We start from the raw sequence: 22,218 nt of genomic DNA on the forward strand, positions 1-22,218 counted from the left end.
ATTAACAATGTCTGCTGATGCTAATTGTCCGGCCGAATGGGGGGGATCGTGCAGAAAAAGTGGTTTACGACTTGGTGTAGAAGTGACATGTTGCATGAGAAAAGAATGTTGTCCACTGGAATTACCCGGCGCGGAAAGAGCGCGGCATTCCACAAGTAAAAGTGAAAACCGAAACGAAATTATAACAAAAGATTCTTAACCGGATTTTTGAAACACATTGGCGGTTTTGAAAAACGAAAACCAACTCATGTATGAAGAAACGGGCAAGATTACGATAATTAGGAGTTAGAATTCGGCAAATATGGACCGAAAACTTTGCGTTGATGAAAACTCAATGAAAAGTGTGGTGATTTTCTTTAAATTATAACTCTGCTCTGCCATCTATTGAAAAAGAGTGAAACCAAAATCGGGATAATTATTTATTATTATTATTATTATCATTGGCTGTTGTTCGAGCAGTTCGAGTTCTGTTTTTATCGAACGCCTTTCGGTATGCAATCCGATGAGCATTAAACCTTTTCATTCACTTTTTTTCGGAAATTTTTGAAAAATTTGAAATAACGGTTGGTAACGGTATGTCTCGCTAAAGGGAAAAACAATTGTTCGTTACTTTGTCGATGAGAAATGCGCTGCTTTTACTGATACGTGTTTCTTATGTTTCCTAATTAAACGCGCCCTTTTTGCCTGAGTTTTGTTTTCTGGAGTTTTGTGCATCGCAGAAAGTGGTAGGTTTTACAAAAGCGCAGGCGATATATTTCTGTTTTAACGCACGTGGATGATTAATGTTTCATCGGACCTCGCGGTTCGGATTTTGTAACCTACCTTGAAGCGCATATTTGATCAAACAGTACGAAATACATCGAAGAAATAATGTAATCAAATTTACAACAAACAGCAAATTTTAATTAAGGATGATATGGGATTACGAGAAAAAATTTCAAATGCATGGTAACAAATATTAAAACTAACTTTCTCCAACGTTCAAGAGGAAGGTTTTATATTGTTTTTAAAATATGGATCGTGAGAAGATTCGCATACTCATCATACAAACAATGGCCCTCAAATATTAGCTATGTGTGTGCGACATTGCGCCCACACCAAGGCCACAAACAAGAATCCTTCTGATTTAATTGGTTTTGATTCAGTAGCATGTTCGACAAAGACCGAGTTGGGAAAAAAATATTTACAATCACTGTCTGCATCATATATTCATTATCATTGCATTGTTTACATCAGTTTAGATTGTTCATTGCTTTCTTGCTCTATATTTTTAAATAATTCCAATTAACGCCGCTAATTCTTTGCCATTCCTTAGCCTCAACCATGCGTAGCCAATTCATCGGCCAAAACATTCTCGCCCGTTTGCTCGTGTTGCGCCATTTAATGCGTAGTAAACCGGAACAGCGCTGACTAACCCATATTTCCGATATCGCTAGAACCAGTTCCACGTCGTGGGATGTAAATATGGTAGACCTCGGCTGCTGCTAGTCATCGTGTGCCAGTTTCTGTGCGCTAATGGGACCCTCTACAACTCCAGTAGTTAATCATCGTATATTAATTTATTATCGGTGACGAATGCGTCACCCTTCTTCTAACAACAATCACAGTTTTCCGCCGTTATCCGTCCATTCTCTAGTATGCATCAGGTCTGATGCACTTTATACTAATGTCGTTAAGTACAACCTGAAGTGTTGGGCCTCTTGTACGGTCGGTTTTATAGAAAGCATAGCGACTTTCGTGCGTCAATGCCAAGCGGTCCGGTGAAATCCGTGACCGTGAAAACTTTCGGAGCCGTGGCTTTGATAGTGCTGCTGTCGTTCGTCCCGCTGCTGCTGCTGCTGCCAGCTGGACCGTTGAGGAAACTGGTGATGTTGCCATTGATCAAACTCTGTAACGGTCATAGCAAACCCGAGCTCAAGAGCGGCCTTAACTGAGGAACACCTCTGACTTACCTGCAAACCGTGGCTGATCGTACCAGCGCAGCTTTTCGATCAGAGAGCGAAACTGATCCTCGGTTAGCGAAGGTCCGCTGGACCTTTGTTGGTCGTTGTTGGGATCCACTTTCAGTTGCTCCTGTTCATTGGCCTCTTCGCTGCTCTCCAGCGATTTTGGGCCATCTCCCTGACGGTCCGGCACATTCGGTGCTATGGTAGGGTACAGCGGAACACCAGCCTTAGGCTGTAGGGAAGTCGTCTCCTCACTTCGTTCCGTCAAATACTCCGGACCGTTCGTGTGCTGCGGTTGCTGACCTTCCTTGCCAGCTCTCACTTCGTTTGCGAGATCCTGAATGAAGGTGTTGACATCCTGGGCCAGTTGATTAGAATCCTCGCTGGATTCGGTCGAGTTCTGTTCTTCGGTGTCCTGCACCACGATGGGATTTGTTGTTAACTGTTCCTCGGCGGAATCTCGGTTCTCTTCGGAATCACTGGGAGTCGTAGAAGAATCCAAAACGGTTGTCGCAGCAGCTGGCGAGGATGTGGTCACAACGGGGGTTGAGGTGGGTGCAATGTCCTTCGCGTCCACGGCAGGTTGTTCCGAGGGCTCTTCTCGCTGTGGTTCGTCGGTTACCGATTCCTCGTCCAACGCTTCATCCGTCACATCGCTTGCGGAGTCTTCCGTTTGTTGTTCATTTTCGATGGGATCAACCGTGGCTTGAACCACGGCCAGTTCCTTTTCCTGTCGGTCGCCATCAAACTGCTCGGTGATGGGAGGCACTTCGGGCTGGCTCGCTATCGGTTTCACAACTGCTTGCAGTTCCTCATCACCCAACAGAAAATCGATGCTTCGCTGCGGAGCCAACCGAGCACTGGGCACAACGATTGCCAGTAACAGCACCAGTTCGAACGGGCACCGCATGATTCGCCCTTGCTTTTCCGACAAACAACGAACCTAACCTCAACCGCGGCACGTAGCGTAGTTCTGTTTCGAGATCGCGAGCGCAACGAAACCACCGATCACTGGAACGGCTCGACTCGGTTTGATCGTGAGCACAGGAAATGGCGATCATTTTTATAGCCTACTGCCTCCGTTTCTATGCACTTTAATTTATTCGTGATCGCAGAGTGCGCGACGAATGATGACGATTTCTGGCGAGTTAGTAGTAACTACCGAGACCGATTCCAATGCCTGCCAGCCTGGCTCAAAGACATTAGAAGCCTGCCGATTCAGTCAGCAAAAAGCGACTTACACAACGGTAACAGTTTGGCAACAAAAAGCCCCGCCATCAACGAGCGGCAAATGGTTCTCGGGTCGGTCTGTGAGGTTATTCGTTCAAATGTTTACACTAATGATTTCGATCTATTTTTTCATCCATGTGAGGCCTGTATTTTGGAAAGACGAATGTAGCCAGCACGGAGAATTACTGAGTAATACTCCAACGAGGAAGAATCTTTCAGACCTAGAAGTCAAGAAGTTGCCGTCAGCCGGTTGGCTGTTTGGTTATTCAGATCATGTCAAAACAGCAGCGCACAGATCTTATTGATACGGATAAACTATAATGTGCATATTGGAATACATTACTCAACGAGTGCGAAACAATTTGCGTGACGAGTTCGAAAAATACTTTATTCAGTGTGATGATGTCATCTTACAGCTATCACTTAGATTCTTACACGGTTCTTACACCTTACGAGCTAGGGACATTGTGGGATTTGCCGCAACCAGCATGACCATTACTCAAAGTCGACGAGTTGCTTTCGCGCTTCTTGCTGCTTCAGACGCTTGCTGTATCCTCGTAGGTTGGCTGGAAATGCGAAAATGGGTGATCAGTTTTGTGTGTGTGGTCAACAGGAGCCAGCCCACTACCCACTACACCAAGCTATGATACTTACGAGGAATTTGTTTCTTACCCTTCAGCCTGGCCGGTGTCGGTGCGAGTTCTGCCTCCGTGACACTCGTCACCGTCGTTGTTGCACTGTCACTGTCACCCTGATCCGCACTGTTCGCGCTGGTGGACTCCGTGACTTTTGCTGACCCCGGCTGAGAACTCCCGTCGCTGGCAGCTTTTGCCGGCGGCTGATCGTCCAACTTAACCTCCTTTGGCTCGTCATCGGATGGCGCAGATCGTACCGTTGGGGCTGCGTCAGTCGTTGGTTTTTCTTCGGATTTCGTCGTAGGCAGCGCTTCGTCGTCCTTCGCAACGACAGTGGTGACCTCGGCAGACGATTCGGACATCACACTGGGAACCACCACGACAATTGGGCCCAGTTCTGGGACAACTTTCGTCGTAGGTTCAACCGTAACCGCCGCTTCGGTTACTTCGGATTCCGACGGTTCATTTTTGCTCTCCACAGCCGAACTCTTCTCAGTCGCAACGCTCTTAGTCTCGGCATTGGGCGTTTCACTCACGGCTGTTGGCTTAGGATCACTGTTTACCTCCGACGTAGTTGTGGCTGGAACTTCTTTCGCCACCGCGACGGGTGTCACTTCGTTCACCGCCACTGGTACGTTTTGGGCAGGGACGCTAGGAGCGACTTGCTTCTCCACCGGAAGTTCCTCCTGAATTACGGTTACGTGGATTTTAGCGACCGCTGGCTCTGCCTCGACCGGTTGCGATACCTTAAGACCTTCCACGATGGGTGCAGCGCGAACCTTGGTGGGTTTGTCCAGCTGCGCACCTTCCGTTTTGGGTTCCGGCACGGTAGACGATGGAGTTGGCTCGAGGTCCGACTTTGTTGGCACTGCAGACGCTGGTTGTTCCTCGACCACGGCGGCAGCAGGTTTAAGAGCGGGCTCAGCACTCTTCACATCATCCTTACGCTCCGGTTCAGCTTTGGCCTCGGTTTTCGCGGCAGGTTCCTCAACGGCCGCCGATCGGGCCTGGTTGGCCTCAACAACTTCTGCTTTTTTGGGCTCTTCAGCGGGTTTTGCCGGTTCATCTTTGCTTACTTCCGACTTTACCTCGGCCTTGGCAGGTTCTAGCAGTTTCTGAGAGTCTTCGCTGGCTGCAGGTGCCTTGTCCGCACTTGCGGTCTGTTCCGCCGATACGTTCGGAACTTTCTTCTCCACATTGACCGTTGGATCAGCAGCCAACACTTTTGGTACATTAACCACCTCCTTAACGGCGGTCACATTTGTAGTGTCGGTTTTGGTTTCCGGAACGGGTGTTTGTGGTGGAACCGTTTTCGCCGGCTCAGTCGTTGTAGCTTCGTCCTTTGCAGCCCCCAGACTGGTAGGGGTAGTTGTCGGTTCGACGGGCTTCGCTTCCGTCGTTGTTTCCACCAGTGGAGCCAATTTTGCTGCCACACTTGGGGCGTCAACTTTCGCGCTTTGCTCAGTCGGAGCGGCGGTGGCGGCGGTGGCGGCGGCGGCGACGGTTGGTTTGGACTCCTCCGATTCCAACACCTTCGGCTGCTCCGACGGAAGCTTACTCTCGGCGAGCTTTTCGACGGGCGAAGATAGAGCGGGAGTAGTGCCAGTGCCATCCTGTTCCGGTTGCGTGTTGAAGGGCTGATCGGTCGAGTGTTGCGCCAGGGCACTGTTCACAGGATACACAGCGAAAACGGTTTCCTGCGGCACCGGAAGTGCGTGGCACGTGGCCACTGCCACGGCCACGGCCACTGTGACGATGACTAGACAAAGCTTCATGGCTGGAAAAGAGTGAGGAAGGAAACGTTAAATTAGCTTCTTTTAATGGCGAACAGTTTAGGGCGACAAAGTTGAGCGTCATTATCTGAGAGCGGGAAGCTTTTAACAGACACTTTAGCTAATGATCACCGACAATCGATCAGAGTGCGACTTCAACGCGGGCAAGAGTACCGTCAGCTGGATGCCCCGAAAATGCGTGCCCCGGATGCTGCCCTTCGAAGCAGCAGCAGCAGCTCACCACCATCTCGCGCCAACTAGTTATGTCAGTCATGCGCCCCGCCAATAGCAACCCGAACGAGCAACTACGCCACGTCCCAACAGTTCACGTCCCGCTCGCCTGGCCTTGGCCTATAGTGGATCTCTGGCCCCGCGCACCGCTGCTACAAGGAGATGAATTCTTCGGAACAGGTTGTCAGCTGTTCGGCCGAGCCGAGCTGCGCCGTGACACTTCATGGCCCGACGCTAATTGGTGGGGTCTGGTCTGGTTCGATTTCGCCGACTTAACGGGGATGGTGTACAGAAGATGCGGCCACTCGCATCGATTTTGAAAGGATGCCTATCGGTGTGCACTTTCTATGGAGCGCCCCCCCCTTCGGGGCCTGACTTCGGGTCGGATCACGGACCACGACAAACAAACCGCGACGCGAACAATGATAAACCAAATTGAGCACCCCATTATGCCTAGCTCTGGGGGGAGCATAATGTTGCAACGCCAGCCGGCCAGTTCGGCCGTGATGCCCCCACGGTGAACGTAGACATCTTCCTTTGCCGCGGGCGCGCGAAGGTCCCAACAAATCGCTGCGCGGTAGTTCCCCTCATTCACTCGTACACCTCGTCATTTCTCCAGCCGATCGGTGCACAGTGGGGAATTTGTACGGGGAAAGCCGGACATATTGTGATTTGGGAAGAATCTGCTGATTGATAAGCTTTTTTCGTTATTTTAAGGTTTTTAAACGCCTGAGCTATGCAATCTGCATTACACCAAAATGTTTTCAGACACCAGCGTAAATGCAAATTTTGATTGTGGGAACTTAGAAACAAGTAATTATTACTATCCGAAGTATCCCATGAAATATTATTTAAACGTTTGATAGAATACTTATTAGTCTATGTCTTCATCCAACCTTAAATCGATATTATCTACTTGATTGAATACATGTTCCATACCGTCATTAGTTGTTTCCTCCATGATAAAAAAAAACCTTTAGCTATATCAGGAAAACTAAGTTTATGGTTTTTTCGCTGCCTATAGCCCAATGAAATATAACTAATTTTGGGGTAACTGCTATGTATTGCCCGAATGAAAGTGTCTTTTAAATTGTTCTCTCTGGAAGGTATATCTCGGTTTGGCCTATATTGTTTAAATCATTTATGCCGCGCTTCCAAAGATTCTTCTACCAAACAACCTAGTGGAGGTATTTTAAACCAATTTCGAAGCATAGAAAAGTTTTACATGTATATCTGTACACTATGTGTTTAATTTTGCTGCATGAACTTCTTTCTCTGATAGCTGATATGGTTAAGGTTATTAGAGATATTTCAAAACCTTTCTATCATTATCAAATCTTTATCTATCTAGGGTCTTGGCCTGCAAAAGCACCAGAGACATTTGTTAATATTTTTTTTCTGGTGCTATTCGTGTATGTAAGAAGTAAAACACAACAGTTCGTGACAACCGGTCCCGGGATTCGAACCCAGGCCAGCTGGGTTGAAATCGACTAGCGTTACCGACTGCTCTATCAGCGGGGCTTATAACACTTAGCTTATAACACTGATAACACCTAGTTTAAGATTTCATAAACCCTAGCGGTCGAATTTGCAGGATTTTACAAGTAAAACTTACTGGAAATAGTTGAAAATTACCTAAATTCCATTTGTAATGCATCATTTAGGCAACACTGAACATTTTTTGTTGCATTAACAAAGTTGAAAACTGTATTTTTTCGTAGTTTTCTATACTAATTCTCGATAGAAAAAAGGACTACGATTGCGAAACGTAAACATTTGATTATTTCATACGAAAGATGGATTCATTACGTTTCGAATGATGTATAATAGGCTGCATTACCGTTGCAGAACTGTGCTAACGATCGCGTTAATGTAGCTGATAAAAATTGGTTTTAAAGAGCCATTTCTATCACTCTTTCGACTTTGACAGGTGAATTCTCCGAACCTACGCCACATGGAAGATTAAAAATTCGCTCATAACTGACTTATCTACTTTAGGAAAATATACTTAAAATCCATAATTGGTTTATGACCGCCTTTTCCCCATAGTGCGCTGGCCCCATCGAAGCCTCCAATCGGGGTAACGTAATCGCCGCCCAACTGTGGGCCCCACATTTTTTCGATACAATTTGTTTATGCGCGATACACTTGGCGTCAACGTTTTGAGTGATGCTGCCATTTATGGCACGCCATGCGCGCCCGCCGTACGCTAATTACGTCGCGTTGCGCGGTTGATCAATTTGTTACTGCCGCTGGCTCTCGAATTAAAGGCCCAGAACGTGCCGTACCGAGCGTGTGTTAGGGAATCGGCGAGTGAAGAAAAGAAACGTAAAGGCCGATTGCATTTGCAACGACCGGTACCCCCGGCGGAGAAGGCCGCCGCGATGCACGGCACGGTGTGGGGCGGTAAGAGTTATGCTGCCGTTTGGCGAACTCCTCCACTCGACTCCCCCTCGGGCGCCTTTCCCGCCGAATGGAACGGCAGAAGCTTAGACGAAGTACTGGCAACTACAGTAGAGCCACAAATCGAGGTCGAATTTTGTTTTGGTTCCACCTCCACCGAAGCACTACGGAGCCTAACCTCTACCATCACCATCGCTGGAGTCATTATCATGATCTCAGCAACGTGATCGTGCTTGTGATTCACTCTCGTTCACAAGGGCCAGCCTTACCTCAAAGCAACTGCTATGAACGCGACCAGTGCGGACTGACCAATAGACTCTCAAGGGGGAATTATAATCAATTTTCGGGTTTCAGCCACCTAGCGGTCACCTAGCGAAGCTTCGGCGATAGAACGAAAATGGTGATTCGACAAACGGAAACCTAGCTCTGGGCATGGGAACTTTGATGAAAACCGCGAAAACTGACTCGTGGCCTTGCGAAGTTCACAGACGTACCTAATTAGATTCGAATTCCTGGCCTAATCGGAGCTAGCGAGTAGGAATTCGCATCCCGCATCTCCGAAGGTAGTTATTATAGCGAGTGTGGATGGTACGACGCGAACCAAAAGCGGGGCCTCTTAATTAATGGGCCCGATCGCTACACCTCGCGGCCTTCCCATGGTCCCATGGACGACTAATTAAGAATGCAGATTTTTAGCTTTGTCTTCATATTCCATTCTTTGGCCAACCGATCCAAGATGAGTCTTCTGGACACACGGCGCCCATGAACCGGAGGTGCCTCCGACAAAAACCTCGTCCGGGTCCGTTTTCAAATGCCGGACCCACCGTGCCGTACTTTGCCCGTTCTGACGGATTATGATTGCGTGAAGCGGATGCGCAAAACACGCGACGCGGGATGGAATTTTTTTTTTGGCGGCCGAAGTTGGGCTTTGGGGGCAATCATGGCGAAAATTTACGATCGCACTTGACGTGGGCCTGGGTGGGCTGGGGATATTTTTACTGCCAAAATAAGCTCAACCCTTACGCGAACTTGCTGGCGGACGAGAGCGAAGGTGAACGAGTTTTGTAGGCTCTATACGTTACGAAACAAGGATGAGTTTGGACCCCCCGATGAGGGCCGGGTGGAATTGATCATAGCGAACAGAGCAAACTGGTGGTGGACAAATAGACATGAAATCGATTTACTTAAACGTCGTAACATGCACCAACATCGGGAAAGTATGCAGTCTGGACTACTGATTGTAATAAAATTAATTCCTACAGTTCGAAACGCTAAAAGTAGACCCAAGCAATCAAGTGGTGCGATCCAAAGCCTTGTCTATCGCGATCCTCGTTTCAATCTGTCCCAGATAAATTGGCACCTCCGTTCACTCCAAAATAGGCAGTAGAGTTGCCTGCAAACTGCGGGCTTCGTAAAACATCAATTATCGTAACCGTGATAAAACATGATTCCGTACGCCACTTTCACCGACCATCTTCGGGCTCGGAGATAAGATTGTAGCGCGAGCTCTTGTGAGCTGCGCAAGATCGTAATGGCGATCATTATTGATCACAACGCCAATCATGGCGCTTCTTGCGAGCACACTTTCGGGAGTGGCCATGCCCAGCCCAGCTTTTGGGCGGGGTGGGCCACGTTCTCCCCTTGCACCACTGACCGCACCTCTTGGGGCTCCGAGCTCCGAGCACACGGACACACGGCCACATTTCATAATTTCTCCGAAATCGATTCCGAGCGACGCTTGCACACATCGTTACGCAAGATGCATGCCACCTGCATTCCACCATTCGAACCCTCTTCAAGCTGGCGCCTTAAGCCCGGTTTTATCACCAATACTGAGGCTGAGGCGCTGGGTCGCTGGTTCGCGTGATGCTCATTTCCCTGCACGTAGCCCCCTTCCAGACCGAGACAGACCGATCCGCGTGGAGTGGAGCAAAAATAAAAGTCACCATCCACCACGGGGCGATTGAGGTCATTAAACACCCGAAGGCCGATATCTAGCCCCCCGAAAAATAAGGCGTCCAGTTCAAGTTTGAATTTGATGAGCCAACGTCCCAAACAGAGACGTTTCGTTTGGAGCCCTTCACACAGACGCACTTCAGGGACAATGCAAATTCTCTCCGATCGATTCCAAAACCCCGCCAACTTACCTTCGTCGTCGGTGATTAACAGCACCGCAAACTTCGTTTCGTTTAACAGTGAGCTTCCTCTAGCGGTTTAGTGTACGTTGGCGACCACCACACGCTGGAGACTAACACACTCGGTGCTACACTTAGCCACTTTAGTGAGCCTTCGGATCGCGCTCTTTATAGTGAAATAAAACAGGCGTAGAAAAAACCAGTTCTTCCAGTGCGTGACACTGCCGGGCAATTTTCTAACGCCACGAAGGAAGTGGCCGCTACTCGACGCGGGGACAAAAACGACGATCCGCGGAACGCGGGCCGGGGTTACGGGTTGCGCAGCTGTTTATGCTGCGACCACTTTCGATGGACTAAACTCGGCATACATTTCGAGTTCAGCTTTATAACGTCGGTGGCTCCCTTCTTCGTGGGAGCATATTCGCTTCTTGAGCGCCCGGCCGGCTGGAGAGGGAACATACGTTCCAACATGAGGCAGCAGGTTGCTGCGCACAACGGCCAGGCGGCGGCAATCGCAGACATTGGGCATCGGGAGGACAAGTTTTTTTTCGGTTTTGGTCTGCTGCCGGGCAGCGATGCTGCCCCCGTCTTGAGCATCGATTGTTTCGAGGATCGATTGAGAGAAGAGCCGGAGCGCAGAAGACGTTCCGCGAGGGTAATAATGACCGTAAGACCGGATTCTGTCGGTGAGCGGTGGAAGAACAGAAGATTTATAACGAGAATCGGTTTCACGCCAAGCGGTGTCGAGGAAGGTTTTGCCTGGTTTTGCTGCTTAGACGGTGGTTGGTGAAGCTTGAGATTTGCGGTTCTGCCAAATCCGCCAATTGCACTTCGTTCCTTCGCACAGTGAGAACTTTGTGTAACATGTTTCCATCCAATAAAGATGATTTTTGCCCCAAGGCCAACCGCAGAAGCAACGTTTTTAGCTCGCCGCATATGCCACTCTGGGCAGCCAATTAATAGGTTTCGAGAGGGTACTGAAATCAAAGCTCGTAAAGGCACTCCAACCGACCACTGTGTTTGGGCTGTCTCAAATCTGCAGGTCGATGACCGATCGACCACCGGGAGCAGAAAATCATTGGGGGGTAGCACTATTGTTTTGCTCTCGCGATTCTTCGGAGCCATTCGGTGAGTAGTATATGAAAACCGGAGGAGGTCACGCCACTCGAATGCCGCCGGTTGATCTTGAACTTGTTTTCAAGATGCTGAAAATGTTATAATTTGAGATACCTCCTGAAGCAACCTCATCTTGAAACGGAAGTTGACAAGATACAAATAACAGTGCTGCTTTTCTTCGCACGGAAAACAACCAACCCAGCGCCGGAGTACAGCACATTTCGAAGCCGCGCTTCATCTGATCGGCAATTATTTCAGTTCTTCGCTTCCTGTCTGAGAGGCTGATTCAAATCAAGGCTTTGGCGCTTCCTGCTGCTGTTTCGTTGTTTTTCTTTCGGTGCGGAATCGTGCGCGATCCATCTTCTCCAAGATGGACGCAATAGAATTTTGGTGAAGCCATTCATAACGAGCCTTTCGGTTAAAGTGGAAAACAATTCATGGCTCCACTAAGCTCCTCTTCCGAAGCGCAGCGAACAAACCGAGTGATCTTGGGACTGAAAAGTAATCGTTCAAGCCATGAAAACTGAAAACTAAGCTGTAAGACTTTTCACGCAAATTTCGACAAACAACGGAAAACAAATTCAATGTAAAGTTCATGTTAGACCAACCGCATGAGAGTGTGGTCAAGAGTATGCGAAATATCTGTAATAGGAAAGTTTAAAAAATGTTGTCAATTGTGCTTATTCTAATTCGTCTTAATTGAGGTAACCAAGTAACCATGTAGCCATGACAACTACACAGCAATTGTTTGGCGGGCACTAACTGTGTTCAATTTCAATTTCAATTGAGTTCAATTTCGCAACGATTTGTTTGCTAAATATTGACAGCAATTGCGAGCGATACTAGGCTCTGAAGTCCTACCGCTATTTACCGTGGCACAAATGTTTGGATACCAAAACCCAAACCTTGAAACCGTTTGCAATATAGAGCCACCATCATGCCGTAAGGATTACCTGGGCTCGACGGCGATCACAAGATGATGTATAGAAGGAAATAAAAGATTATTTAACCGAACGTGGAAAGACATTCGCGAAAGAACAGCCGATTAACAGATCAACATTTACTAACAAAAGTTATGCTTATATATTTTCCTACCGTCGATTCCGTGCCATAATATAAATAAAGGGATTATACAATCAAAATCAATAAAACCGCTTTTCTACAATGCATAGATGGGCTGGGATCATGAGTTAAGAACCTGCTTGATTCACTTTCGCTTTTGCTTATTCGCACTCGGCTTTACGTTTTCGAATAATGTCACCAGAGAACGCGAATGTGGTCTCACTTTGGAAGGAATACTTAAAATTCGTCTCTAAACGGTTTCTTCATAGGGGACTCATTTTTCAATATTGTTTCGGCCTTGTTTTCATCCATTCCTAGTGCCATAGTTAGCAGTCCCACCATGCATTTATGGTTATTCATCGGATTTTCATCTGTGAAAATGTATAAAGAGAAGGAGAACATGTGGAGAGACAAAAACCGGTTGAAGGTTGCAACAAGATAAAACCGACCACCAAATTGACGCCACTTACCATCCTCCTCAGTAACGTCTTTTTCCAACTGCAGCTTCTGCTGCGCAATCGTCATCATCCCTTCCTCGATAGTGCCCTCCGATATGAGTTTGTAGATCGTGACCGGCTTCTGCTGCCCCATGCGATGGGCACGATCCTCGGCCTGCTTGTCATTGTACGGATTGAAGTCGATGTCGTGAATAATGACAGTGTCCGCAGCCGTCAGGTTAATGCCCAGTCCTCCCGCTTTAGTGGAAAGCAAAAATATAAACAAATTCGGGTCGGACGAGTACTCATCGATCAGTTCCTGGCGCTCAGTAACGGCCGTGGAGCCGTCCAACCGCAAGAACCTATGATTGCGAATTTTCAGGTAACGCTCCATGATGTCCAGCATCATAGTGAATTGGCTGAAGATGAGTACACGGTGCCCGTCCGCCTTTAGCTCTGGTAACAGTTCGTCAAGCTGCCGAAACTTCCCGGAAGTGGTGATCAACTTTTCGGGTAACCTTAAGTCGTACAGACTCTGCAAACGAAGAAGCACATCAATGATGATAACTGAAAGAGTAACGAACACTAACATTGGATGTCCAACGCACCGTGTACTTGTCTCTCATTTCGAATAATTTAAAATCCGAGAGGTACGCGATATCCTGAAAAATTTCGTTCACATTTTTGCCCTTGTAATCTGCATCCGTAGCCAGTTTTCGCGCCATGTTGCGCACGTCGTCATCGGTGTAGTAGAACCTAGTAAAGCAAATAATAGTATCATAGTACGAAGTGAGGTATTATTATCATAATCGAAAGGCTGATAGGTTTTAAGCCCTCAATATTACCTTAATAGCAACGGGTGGTTGGCAAGTTTTCGTAAATCCATCATTATAGCCATCCCGCTGACATCTGTGTTTTCCTTTATTACTCCCGTCACCTTTTGGTATTCGTTGACCGTTTCGTCGTACTTTTCTTTCTGCGAATCAACCATTGGCGTTTTAAACTAAAAGCGAAACCACAAAAACGTTAACGCTCCATTTCGTCGACCATTACAATTTTTCTGTGCTTACAACAATGTTTTTCTTCGGCGGTAGGAAACTAAGGACATCGCGTTTCAGTCTTCGCAAAATGAAGGGCTTCATGATCAGTTTTGCTCGTTCGATTTGAGTTTTTTCGAACGAGGAGACATCATCACTTTCACCGTCTCCTTTGGCGGATTTCTGTGGAGCAGAAAGAGGCGAGTGAGAACTAGCGATGCTTTACGTAGCTATGCGCCACAAGCGCTACGCACCCCCTTAGAGTGGAATAGGGTTTTAATGTCCTCTATTTTACTTCCGAACAGCTTCGGCATCACGAAACACAGCAGTGACATCAGTTCGAGCAAATTGTTTTGCAACGGAGTGCCGGTCAGAAGAATGCGATGCTTTGCGTTAATTCGCATCAGGTTTTGGTAGCGTTGCGATTGTACGTTCTTTAGCATGTGCGCCTCATCGAACACGACGTAATCGAACTCCGTGACGCGCCACATTTTCTTCTCCTCCGCCGAAGCACCCATCATGTGGTAGGTGGTCAACACCACATCCACTTCCTCGATGCCGTTCTTGGCCCAATCGACCCGTACCATGCGCCTCTCGGCCAGGCTGCCGTAGTACTTTAGTATACTCAACTCTGGGCACCACTTCATCAATTCCTGCTCCCAATTATCCATGGTGGAAGAGGGCACCACCACCAGGCATGGTCGCGTTTGCTCTCCATTCTCCTTCAACCAGGCTATAAATGCAATGATTTGGATAGTCTTACCGAGTCCCATCTCGTCTGCCAGAATACTGCTCATGTTATGCCGGTGCATTATGGTAAGCCAGTTCAGACCAACCAACTGATATTCGGCAAGCTTCAACCCTTCACCAATGTTGGTTGGCTGTTCGACGGCCCGACTGCTACCGGATTCAATCGCATCCTCAAGTTTCTTCACTATTTTACTGCACTTGCCCATGATCCCGGCCAGATTGTTCCGTCGTGTCAGGTACTCCTGCGTATAGTTCAGTATTTCGGTTTGAAGTGAGCGATGTGATCGCAGTTTGTCAATTAAATCAGGCCAATCTTTGAACGGTCGTAGTTCTAACAGAAAATCGATTTTTTTAGTCGATAGTGATTTTACGCTGATTAGTTCGTGATGGTTGGCGGAATTGAGAAACTCCAGCACAGCCTTCCGCTCTGAAGTGAGTTTGGTTGAGTGGGAACCACTGTAACCGTCGCTATCTTCATCACTATCAAACACCTGCTCCGTGGGACGGTCGGAATCATTGTCACTTTCATCTTCACTTTTGTTCGAATGCTGCACACGCCGTTTCTTAGCTGGTTGTTGCTTATATCCTGCCATGGAATACGATCCCGCTGAAGCGACAAGTGGCTTCGCAGGTAGGAGTTTGCATTTGGCCTCCACACTTTTCAACTCCTCTACAGTTTTGCCCACGTCCCATTCGTTCGCTACGAGCGCGGCTTGTACGGTGAGGATCTCCACCGAGCTGTAGATGCCTTTCACCGTTTTCAGTCGTTTCGATTTCTCGTCCACCGACAAAATCAGTGCCGCCGGAGGTGACGACCCGTTTTTGATGGGGCCCACGGCTGGAATAGAGACGGATTTGATTGTGCTCGCCGAACCATCACCTTCGCTGTCACTATCTCCCATCATCTGGATACGTTTTCGTCCTGGGATGAGCGATATTTTGGCGTCTTAAGTAACAATGGAAGAGCAAAAAACGTGTATTAATGTAATGCAATTTTGCGATCAAGTAATGACACCAACAAATTCGTGGCATCAACAGCTAAACGCACTCCTCCTTCTCAATGTTTTGTTTACATCTGCTTATAGCCTCAACGCCAGCTGTCACTGCGACGGATTGATCAGAACTGGAAGCCGACGCCAAAAACAGATGGGCAGCATCGCCTTCAGCCATTTCGTTGTTCAAACCAGCATATTCTTCAATGACTTACCTTGCGCTCCGTTTGCAATTCCACTTGGCATTGGCTTGCGGTACTCGCGTAAAGACATTCTCGACGCTGGTTGCCGTGGAAACCGAGTCTGGATACGCAAGGCGACGTTATTTCACAAACACTGCAACGATGGACGATTCGCATCGGCAGAAAAAAAAGTTAAAAAAATCACGATTGGTTTTAAGCGTCACGGAAAACTGCCAGGCATATGCTGATGCTAGTTTCTCTACGCGACGCACGTTTAGTTAAAACAAACGGAAACCTTTGAGCAAACCTCACAACATGAACAAGTGTAAAAACCAAAGCCTTTTCTTCCTAAAAACCAACGAGCAACTACGACCGAAACTCGATAGCGAGCGTTTTGCCTGTAGCTTTGGCGAAGGGCCGACGCTTTTGACAGCTGATCAGTGTATGTTATGCTATGTTTTCGACAATCTCTTATGTCTTTTTATTTCGTTTCAATGTAGTATAATGTCCATAATTTCTAGATAAAAGAAGAGTAACAAAATCCGTAAAATTTCCATTTATCCATTGTAAAATAGACGAAATCACCTTGTATCAAACTGAATGGTCAGGAGAGGGGCACATTTTTCGTTACCAACTGTCGATGTTTTTGAACTCCTGAAACCATAGCTTTGTAAACGAACTCCGGCGTGAATGCGGTTCACTTCGCGCTTTGACAGCCAGCGCTTTGTTGCCATTTGGTATGGTATTTCAGTAATTTCGGTATGAATTTTCTCTGCCTATGGCGCTAAATTAGGCCAGGCACTGAGAAATAAACATTGTGCAGTGCGTGATTTGTTTAGTACATGCTCGATAGAATTTCCGGCTCCTGCTTGTGGGTGATCTCGTAATCTCGATGCCTCAACTGCAATTTGTGTGCTCAGAATGTGGCTTCCTTGGCGACTAGCTTATCGCTCGGTTTCCTGTCGGTGCTGATAGCTCTTGCATCGACAAATATACGGCCTCCGTACGAATCTGCGAGTAAAAATACTTCATCGGCTGGTCTCCGGTATGTTGTTCTACCTTTAAAATCGCTATACAATGTGCCAGGCCGGTTTAGCTTGTCGTTCTCAATTAGCTTTATTGATCCAAATTGAAGTGATGCTTTAAGAAGAAGATGCAACTCGTGCCGAATTTGTTTCCCATGTGTTCTGTAAGATGTGATTTAGTCAACAACAAATAAAAACCACTTGCATCCTACAGTTTGCGATAACGCTGTACAGAATGAATAGAGGAATAGTTGTGGACATTTGGCTAATGCATAGAAGGCTCGTAATATGGCGTGAACCTAAAATTGAAGAAGAGGACCACATGCTAATTTGCTTACCATATGTGTGCACTTTGTTTTTTTTACGATGCTTGCTTGATGCAAGTGAACTGCTTTGTGTTTCAGCCACACAATGGCTTTCGTTCGGTAACTGTAAATAGAACTCTGCGGATATTTTCACTTTTAATGTAATATTAAGCGTGATTTCTTTGTACGAAGCTCACAACTTCCGGTGCTGGAGGCATTTGTTTCCATTGGGTAATTATTCCTTAACAATTGCTGGCAGCATAAATTACTACGTGTGACAGTTATTGAGGCCGCAATGTAGAATCATCTTATTTGCATCAGAATAAATCACAGGTCTAGCTGTTAGAGGCTCGTATCGGTTCGTTTGCTGATTGCTTCTGTGTTGTGTAGCTGTTGCGGTGAAAACTTTTTTTTTCAGTAATTCGATGGGACCCACCATCATTAGTTGAAACGTTGAAAATGATCGATGTTTAATCTACAGTTTTGTTTTGTTCTCAATTGCAGACGTGCGGACTATCGAGAACCGGAAATTGCTATCGCTTGCTAATATTACGGGGCTCTGATACGCTTACCAAAGTGCTCAGAACGGAACGAGCAGAGAAAACGGCAGGAATAACAAAATGACATCCGAACAGTGAGAGAATGATAGCAGCACCGTTTACGGCGCTTGGCGAAGACTAACATGATACAGTGGCCGGAGCGGAGGTGATGTTTAGAATCGCGTTAGCTGTGTTTTCGGACAGTACGACGGGAACCGTGCCGCCGAGATTGGCTAGTTTAGTGCTGAAATAAGTTCTGCGTACATTCCCAACCTATGCTTTTACCTTTGTAAAACTGAAGTTATGGAATTCCTGCCACGCTCTACTCTACATTGTATTTTATTGAAAAACGGAACTTGCTTGTTCCTGCGGGTTATTGTAAAGTGCAACTGAGTGTTATCTGTGAAACGGTGCAACAATAGCAATTCAACGAAGGAATGGTCTTCTAACTTTGTTTCCACCGAACGCTGGAACAAACATCGGAGCCACCGTTCAAACGTGAATTCCTACTCGAAACAAAACGGCCATTACGAGCCACCAGCGGAAACTACCCTCATAACTATGAAGATAACCGATCTTGGTAAGCATTCGTGACATTGAAATGAATATCGCATCAGAATTACTGTAACTTCGATTTTCTATTGACGTCTATTTTCATCTACCAATATCTGTTATATCTCTTTATTTAAAAAGCATTTGAATATAAGATGTAGTATAAAACGATAAAATTTAAAATACTCAATGCAAATTTTATGTAATGTTGATCTTACACAAAATCACCATTTGAAAAATTCCATACGGTTAATCTATTGTCAGTTGGTTTTTTTTCTGAAAGTTTTTTGTATCAATCGTTGTACTCAGGGACGGGATCGATAATTGCGGCGGTTGTTAAAGCTGTTATATGCGGGTTTTTTGTGTGCAAAATTGTTTCAACAATAAGGCGACTAAAAGGTGCGCATTTGTTATTGATTCTTCGTCGATTTTTGGCTATTGCATATTGGGAGTAATTGGATTTCTAGATAATGCTCCACGCACGCACCACCAGCCGCGAAGAGGGCAGAGGCAACATCATAATTTAATAGATGGTGAAAATATACCTTTAAAAAGTTACCTCAGTTTTTTCTGTCGTTTCAAGTGCATGTTTGTACAACTGTGCAAAAAACCTTCTTTTCTGATTTTGTCGGCTTTTTGCGTGGAAATTTGCACTTCTACTGTACACTGTTCGCTCCTATGGTCTAGAATAGGTTTCAACTGTGTAAAGACTGTTATTTTGCTGTCGTAGCCTGGATGTTCGTGCCTTTTTCTTTGCGATTTTCTAACCATAAAATGACAGATTTAAGTCGAAGAACACATTTTTGCTGTCGAATAACTTGCCAATGCTTCAGCTGTACTGCTGGTTATGTTCGTTTAACGTACGTCTTACATGCGCCAAATGAGCGCGTTAAATGAAACATAGTTTCTGCGAAGTTGGCAAAATGCAGCCGAAGGTTGAAGCAGAATGTTTGACTACCATGTGTGTTTACCTTATGACCACGTGAAAGCTGTTGTACGAACGAACCACCTTATTGGTTGATGGTGGGCTTGGTGAGCCAGATTGTTGGTTGATGGGCTGTGCGAGGAAAAGGGAGGACAGCTTCGTCCAGAAAATCTGTTCTATTGCGTAGCTACGGTGGGTTGTACATTCGTCAAACCGAACCCGAAGGAACAAGTAGAGTAGAATCGTACGCACAAGTAGGGCACAAGATGCTGGATTATGCACCGTTAGGTTGGTGTTGCTTCGTTTGGAAAGACTGGTGGTTAATCGTGTTGAAAACTGTACAAAACTAATTTTATGTTTCTGTTTTTTTCGATTCCATTCTACTTTTCAGGGCTTCGGAATGGCAATCAGCCGCGAACCTTTATCACACTTCTCTTTGGCACGGTTCTGGGTTTTATGTTTGCAACATTTATCACGTACTCGACAGAGCGCCAGCAACCGTGGCTCCCAGAATACTACCATCAACGTGAAGCACCGTCGGTTGCCAGCGATCCGCATACGGGTCACGAGCTGCGGGACGCTGCCGGTCCTGAGAAAGACGTTGGCAAGCATGGGTCCCACGAAGAAGTGCACGCACACGAAAATTCCTCTCTAGCCCAGCAACTGCAGCGCGAGGTTCGCGTCCTCTGCTGGGTAATGACAAACCCGAGCAATCACAAGAAGAAAGCACTGCACGTAAAACGTACCTGGGCGGGCCGTTGCAACAAGATTTTGTTCATGAGCTCGCAAAAGGACCCGCTGATCGACTCAATTGCGCTGCCCGTGGGCGAAGGGCGTAACAACTTGTGGGCGAAAACGAAGGAAGCCTTCAAGTATATCTACCAGCACCATTTGGACGATGCCGATTGGTTCCTAAAAGCTGACGATGACACGTAAGTAGTGTGCTACTCCTGCGGGGTTTGGTTCATGAATGTGAACCTAATGTGTCTATTTGTAGTTACGTGATCGTGGAAAATCTGCGTTACATGCTGTACTCGTACTCACCGAGCTTCCCGATCTACTTTGGTTGCCGTTTCAAACCGTTCGTCAAGCAAGGCTACATGTCAGGCGGTGCCGGTTATGTGTTGAGCAAAGAAGCAGTCAAGCGTTTCATTGAGGATGCACTGCCTAACCCCCAATGTCGCCAGGACGCGGATGGATCGGAGGATGTCGAAATTGGCAAATGTCTGGAAATGGTGAAGGTTCTGGCCGGTGATTCGAGGGACGCTGTAGGGCGGGGACGATTTTTCCCATTTGTGCCGGAGCATCATTTAATTCCGAACCATGTTGGAAATGATTTTTGGTATGTCCAATACTCTTACTACAAAGCGGATGAGGTACGTTGGATAAACGGGTCACATCTGGGGATCGTGTGAGAAAATCGTTTAAAGAACAACGTAACCCAATTTCCCGTTGGTATTCCAGGGCCTCGACTGTTGTTCCGACAATGCAATCTCATTTCACTACGTGTCGCCAAACCAGATGTACGTACTAGATTATCTTATCTACCATTTGCGGCCATACGGTATTGTGGGCCACGCGCAACCTCTACCAAAGAAGCTCAGCCTAACTGATCTAGTGCGGGTAGACGATTTGGGAAAGACAACCACAAAACCATCAACGGCGCAACAGCAGCAGCAGCAGACCAAAGCCGTTGCGGTCGATACAACAAAAGAAGCAAAATGACGAATGGGGATACCAAAGCTAATGTACCAAAAACCTAACTCGAAAAAGTAGAAAGCAACAAGTAGTGCTAAGTACCAAAAATCCAAAAAGGAACTTTGCCCACAACGTAAACAAGTAGAGTGAATTCATCGGGTCTTGAAGGATGTTCCGGCCTGGTGATACTTCGATATCACTTGAAAAGAATGTCATTTAGTTTTGCTAAGCTATCGATATTAAGACACACGCCAAATCGTGACGTGCGAAGTGGCGCAGGATTTGGCCACTTGCTCTTTCCTTTTCCTTTGTTTTTTTCCTTATGTATATCCTGTTTTAATTTTTGTGTGATATGGATACTCAATCAATTTTTTTCTCCAAGGTTGAATCAGAATGCATTCAAGAGAGGGTCCGTTGGCAACAGTGCCATTAAGACGTAAGAAAGTAGAAATAAGAAGGCTGAAATTAGACGGAAATCTCGCATCACCCAAACTCGGAACAGCTGTGTTACGTTTCCACTATCAAATATGAACTCCATTTCTCTGAAACATCGTCTGAACTAATTTAGTAGGATTGCTGTACGTGTGTTCCTTACACTTCATAAACCGAGAGGGCTCATATTAACTTCGTCCATAAAACTGCTACCTTCTAAACTTCATTTGTGAATCTCTTTAGGAATCTCAAATGTAGTACTTTACAATTGGTTTGGACAGTGTTATGCATTTTATCAGTCTGTTCCTCAAATTAAAGAACATCACTCGTGCAAATAAAAATCAAGTAAAGTAGAAGTAGAATTCTTTCGTTCCGATTGCTAGAACATCTTCTCGAAAACTTTGTCCAAAGAATACACGTAAACGTTTTCGTTCGCCCGTACAAAAGCAAACGCCTCTATTCCATCTTCTCTCGAACTAACCATGCATTTCATTAGGACTATTGAAAATAATACCGTTCACTGTACCGTTTCGATTTCCGTATTCAAATGCAATCAATGCAAAGGGTAATTTCAGCCATAATGCCATCACATTCAGGAATGTTTAGTATGATGTTAGAGATCAGAAACTGACTAACAGTGTGCGTTCAAAGTAAGAAGAACATGAATAGCAATTAACATATTTCCTATGTTATATCCTTCAACCAGTACTGATGCAAACAAATGAGTCGCAACAGCTCAGCAGTTGCAAGAAACTCTGAAATACTCCCTTAAGTCGAACAAATTTTTAGCTGCAAGCTGTGTAACGCATCATTA

The 22,218-nt window shown here is 46.3% G+C and overlaps 4 protein-coding genes across 5 annotated transcripts; 1 reads left to right on the forward strand and 3 right to left on the reverse strand.

The window, feature by feature from the left end:
* Positions 1-881: 881 nt before the first annotated feature.
* LOC131209085 (uncharacterized) lies at positions 882-2,966 on the reverse strand. Its single transcript, XM_058202067.1, has 2 exons — positions 1,953-2,966; positions 882-1,888 (listed from the first exon to the last, which is right to left on the reverse strand). Exons 1-2 carry the CDS (start codon positions 2,854-2,856, stop codon positions 1,743-1,745), a joined length of 1,050 nt encoding a protein of 349 aa, XP_058058050.1. The 5' UTR covers positions 2,857-2,966; the 3' UTR covers positions 882-1,742.
* A 594-nt stretch (positions 2,967-3,560) lies between these two features.
* Positions 3,561-10,472, reverse strand: LOC131207669 (nucleolar protein dao-5-like). The gene is made up of 3 exons (XM_058200292.1): positions 10,365-10,472; positions 3,831-5,588; positions 3,561-3,742 (listed from the first exon to the last, which is right to left on the reverse strand). Exons 2-3 carry the CDS (start codon positions 5,584-5,586, stop codon positions 3,672-3,674), a joined length of 1,827 nt encoding a protein of 608 aa, XP_058056275.1. The 5' UTR covers positions 5,587-5,588; positions 10,365-10,472; the 3' UTR covers positions 3,561-3,671.
* Positions 10,473-12,551: 2,079 nt separating this feature from the next.
* LOC131209929 (SWI/SNF-related matrix-associated actin-dependent regulator of chromatin subfamily A containing DEAD/H box 1 homolog) lies at positions 12,552-16,119 on the reverse strand. Its single transcript, XM_058203090.1, has 7 exons — positions 15,962-16,119; positions 14,259-15,700; positions 14,038-14,187; positions 13,813-13,970; positions 13,576-13,723; positions 13,001-13,502; positions 12,552-12,901 (listed from the first exon to the last, which is right to left on the reverse strand). The coding sequence occupies exons 1-7, from the start codon at positions 16,017-16,019 to the stop codon at positions 12,768-12,770; spliced, it is 2,592 nt and encodes an 863-aa protein (XP_058059073.1). The 5' UTR covers positions 16,020-16,119; the 3' UTR covers positions 12,552-12,767.
* A 702-nt stretch (positions 16,120-16,821) lies between these two features.
* Positions 16,822-22,218, forward strand: LOC131212369 (glycoprotein-N-acetylgalactosamine 3-beta-galactosyltransferase 1-like). Of its 2 annotated transcripts, none has more exons than XM_058206208.1 (5): positions 16,822-16,973; positions 17,763-18,377; positions 19,666-20,206; positions 20,272-20,650; positions 20,739-22,218. In XM_058206208.1, the coding sequence occupies exons 2-5, from the start codon at positions 18,359-18,361 to the stop codon at positions 20,997-20,999; spliced, it is 1,200 nt and encodes a 399-aa protein (XP_058062191.1). In that variant the 5' UTR covers positions 16,822-16,973; positions 17,763-18,358; the 3' UTR covers positions 21,000-22,218. The 2 variants fall into 2 exon arrangements, with proteins under 2 accessions (XP_058062191.1, XP_058062193.1); XM_058206210.1 differs by lacking the exon at positions 16,822-16,973 and adding an exon at positions 17,056-17,117.

This window comes from Anopheles bellator, chromosome 2 (assembly GCF_943735745.2).
Source record: "Anopheles bellator chromosome 2, idAnoBellAS_SP24_06.2, whole genome shotgun sequence".
In the NCBI taxonomy this organism is placed as follows: Eukaryota; Metazoa; Arthropoda; class Insecta; order Diptera; family Culicidae; genus Anopheles; species Anopheles bellator.

Bases quoted from the DNA above. Each gene is read 5' to 3' on its own strand.
- LOC131209085 (XM_058202067.1), bottom strand. From the start codon at position 2,856: ATGCGGTGCCCGTTCGAACTGGTGCTGTTACTGGCAATCGTTGTGCCC. The intron at 1,889-1,952 runs GTAAGTCAGAGG...TGACCGTTACAG, and splicing joins CGATCAGCCACGGTTTGCAG to AGTTTGATCAATGGCAACAT.
- LOC131207669 (XM_058200292.1), bottom strand. From the start codon at position 5,586: ATGAAGCTTTGTCTAGTCATCGTCACAGTGGCCGTGGCCGTGGCAGTG. The intron at 3,743-3,830 runs GTAAGTATCATA...TCGCATTTCCAG, and splicing joins GGGTAAGAAACAAATTCCTC to CCAACCTACGAGGATACAGC.
- LOC131209929 (XM_058203090.1), bottom strand. From the start codon at position 16,019: ATGTCTTTACGCGAGTACCGCAAGCCAATGCCAAGTGGAATTGCAAAC. The intron at 14,188-14,258 runs GTGCGTAGCGCT...TCTGCTCCACAG, and splicing joins CCCTATTCCACTCTAAGGGG to AAATCCGCCAAAGGAGACGG. The intron at 12,902-13,000 runs GTAAGTGGCGTC...ACATTTTCACAG, and splicing joins AGACGTTACTGAGGAGGATG to ATGAAAATCCGATGAATAAC.
- LOC131212369 (XM_058206208.1), top strand. The intron at 20,207-20,271 runs GTAAGTAGTGTG...GTCTATTTGTAG, and splicing joins CTAAAAGCTGACGATGACAC to TTACGTGATCGTGGAAAATC. The intron at 20,651-20,738 runs GTACGTTGGATA...TTGGTATTCCAG, and splicing joins CTTACTACAAAGCGGATGAG to GGCCTCGACTGTTGTTCCGA.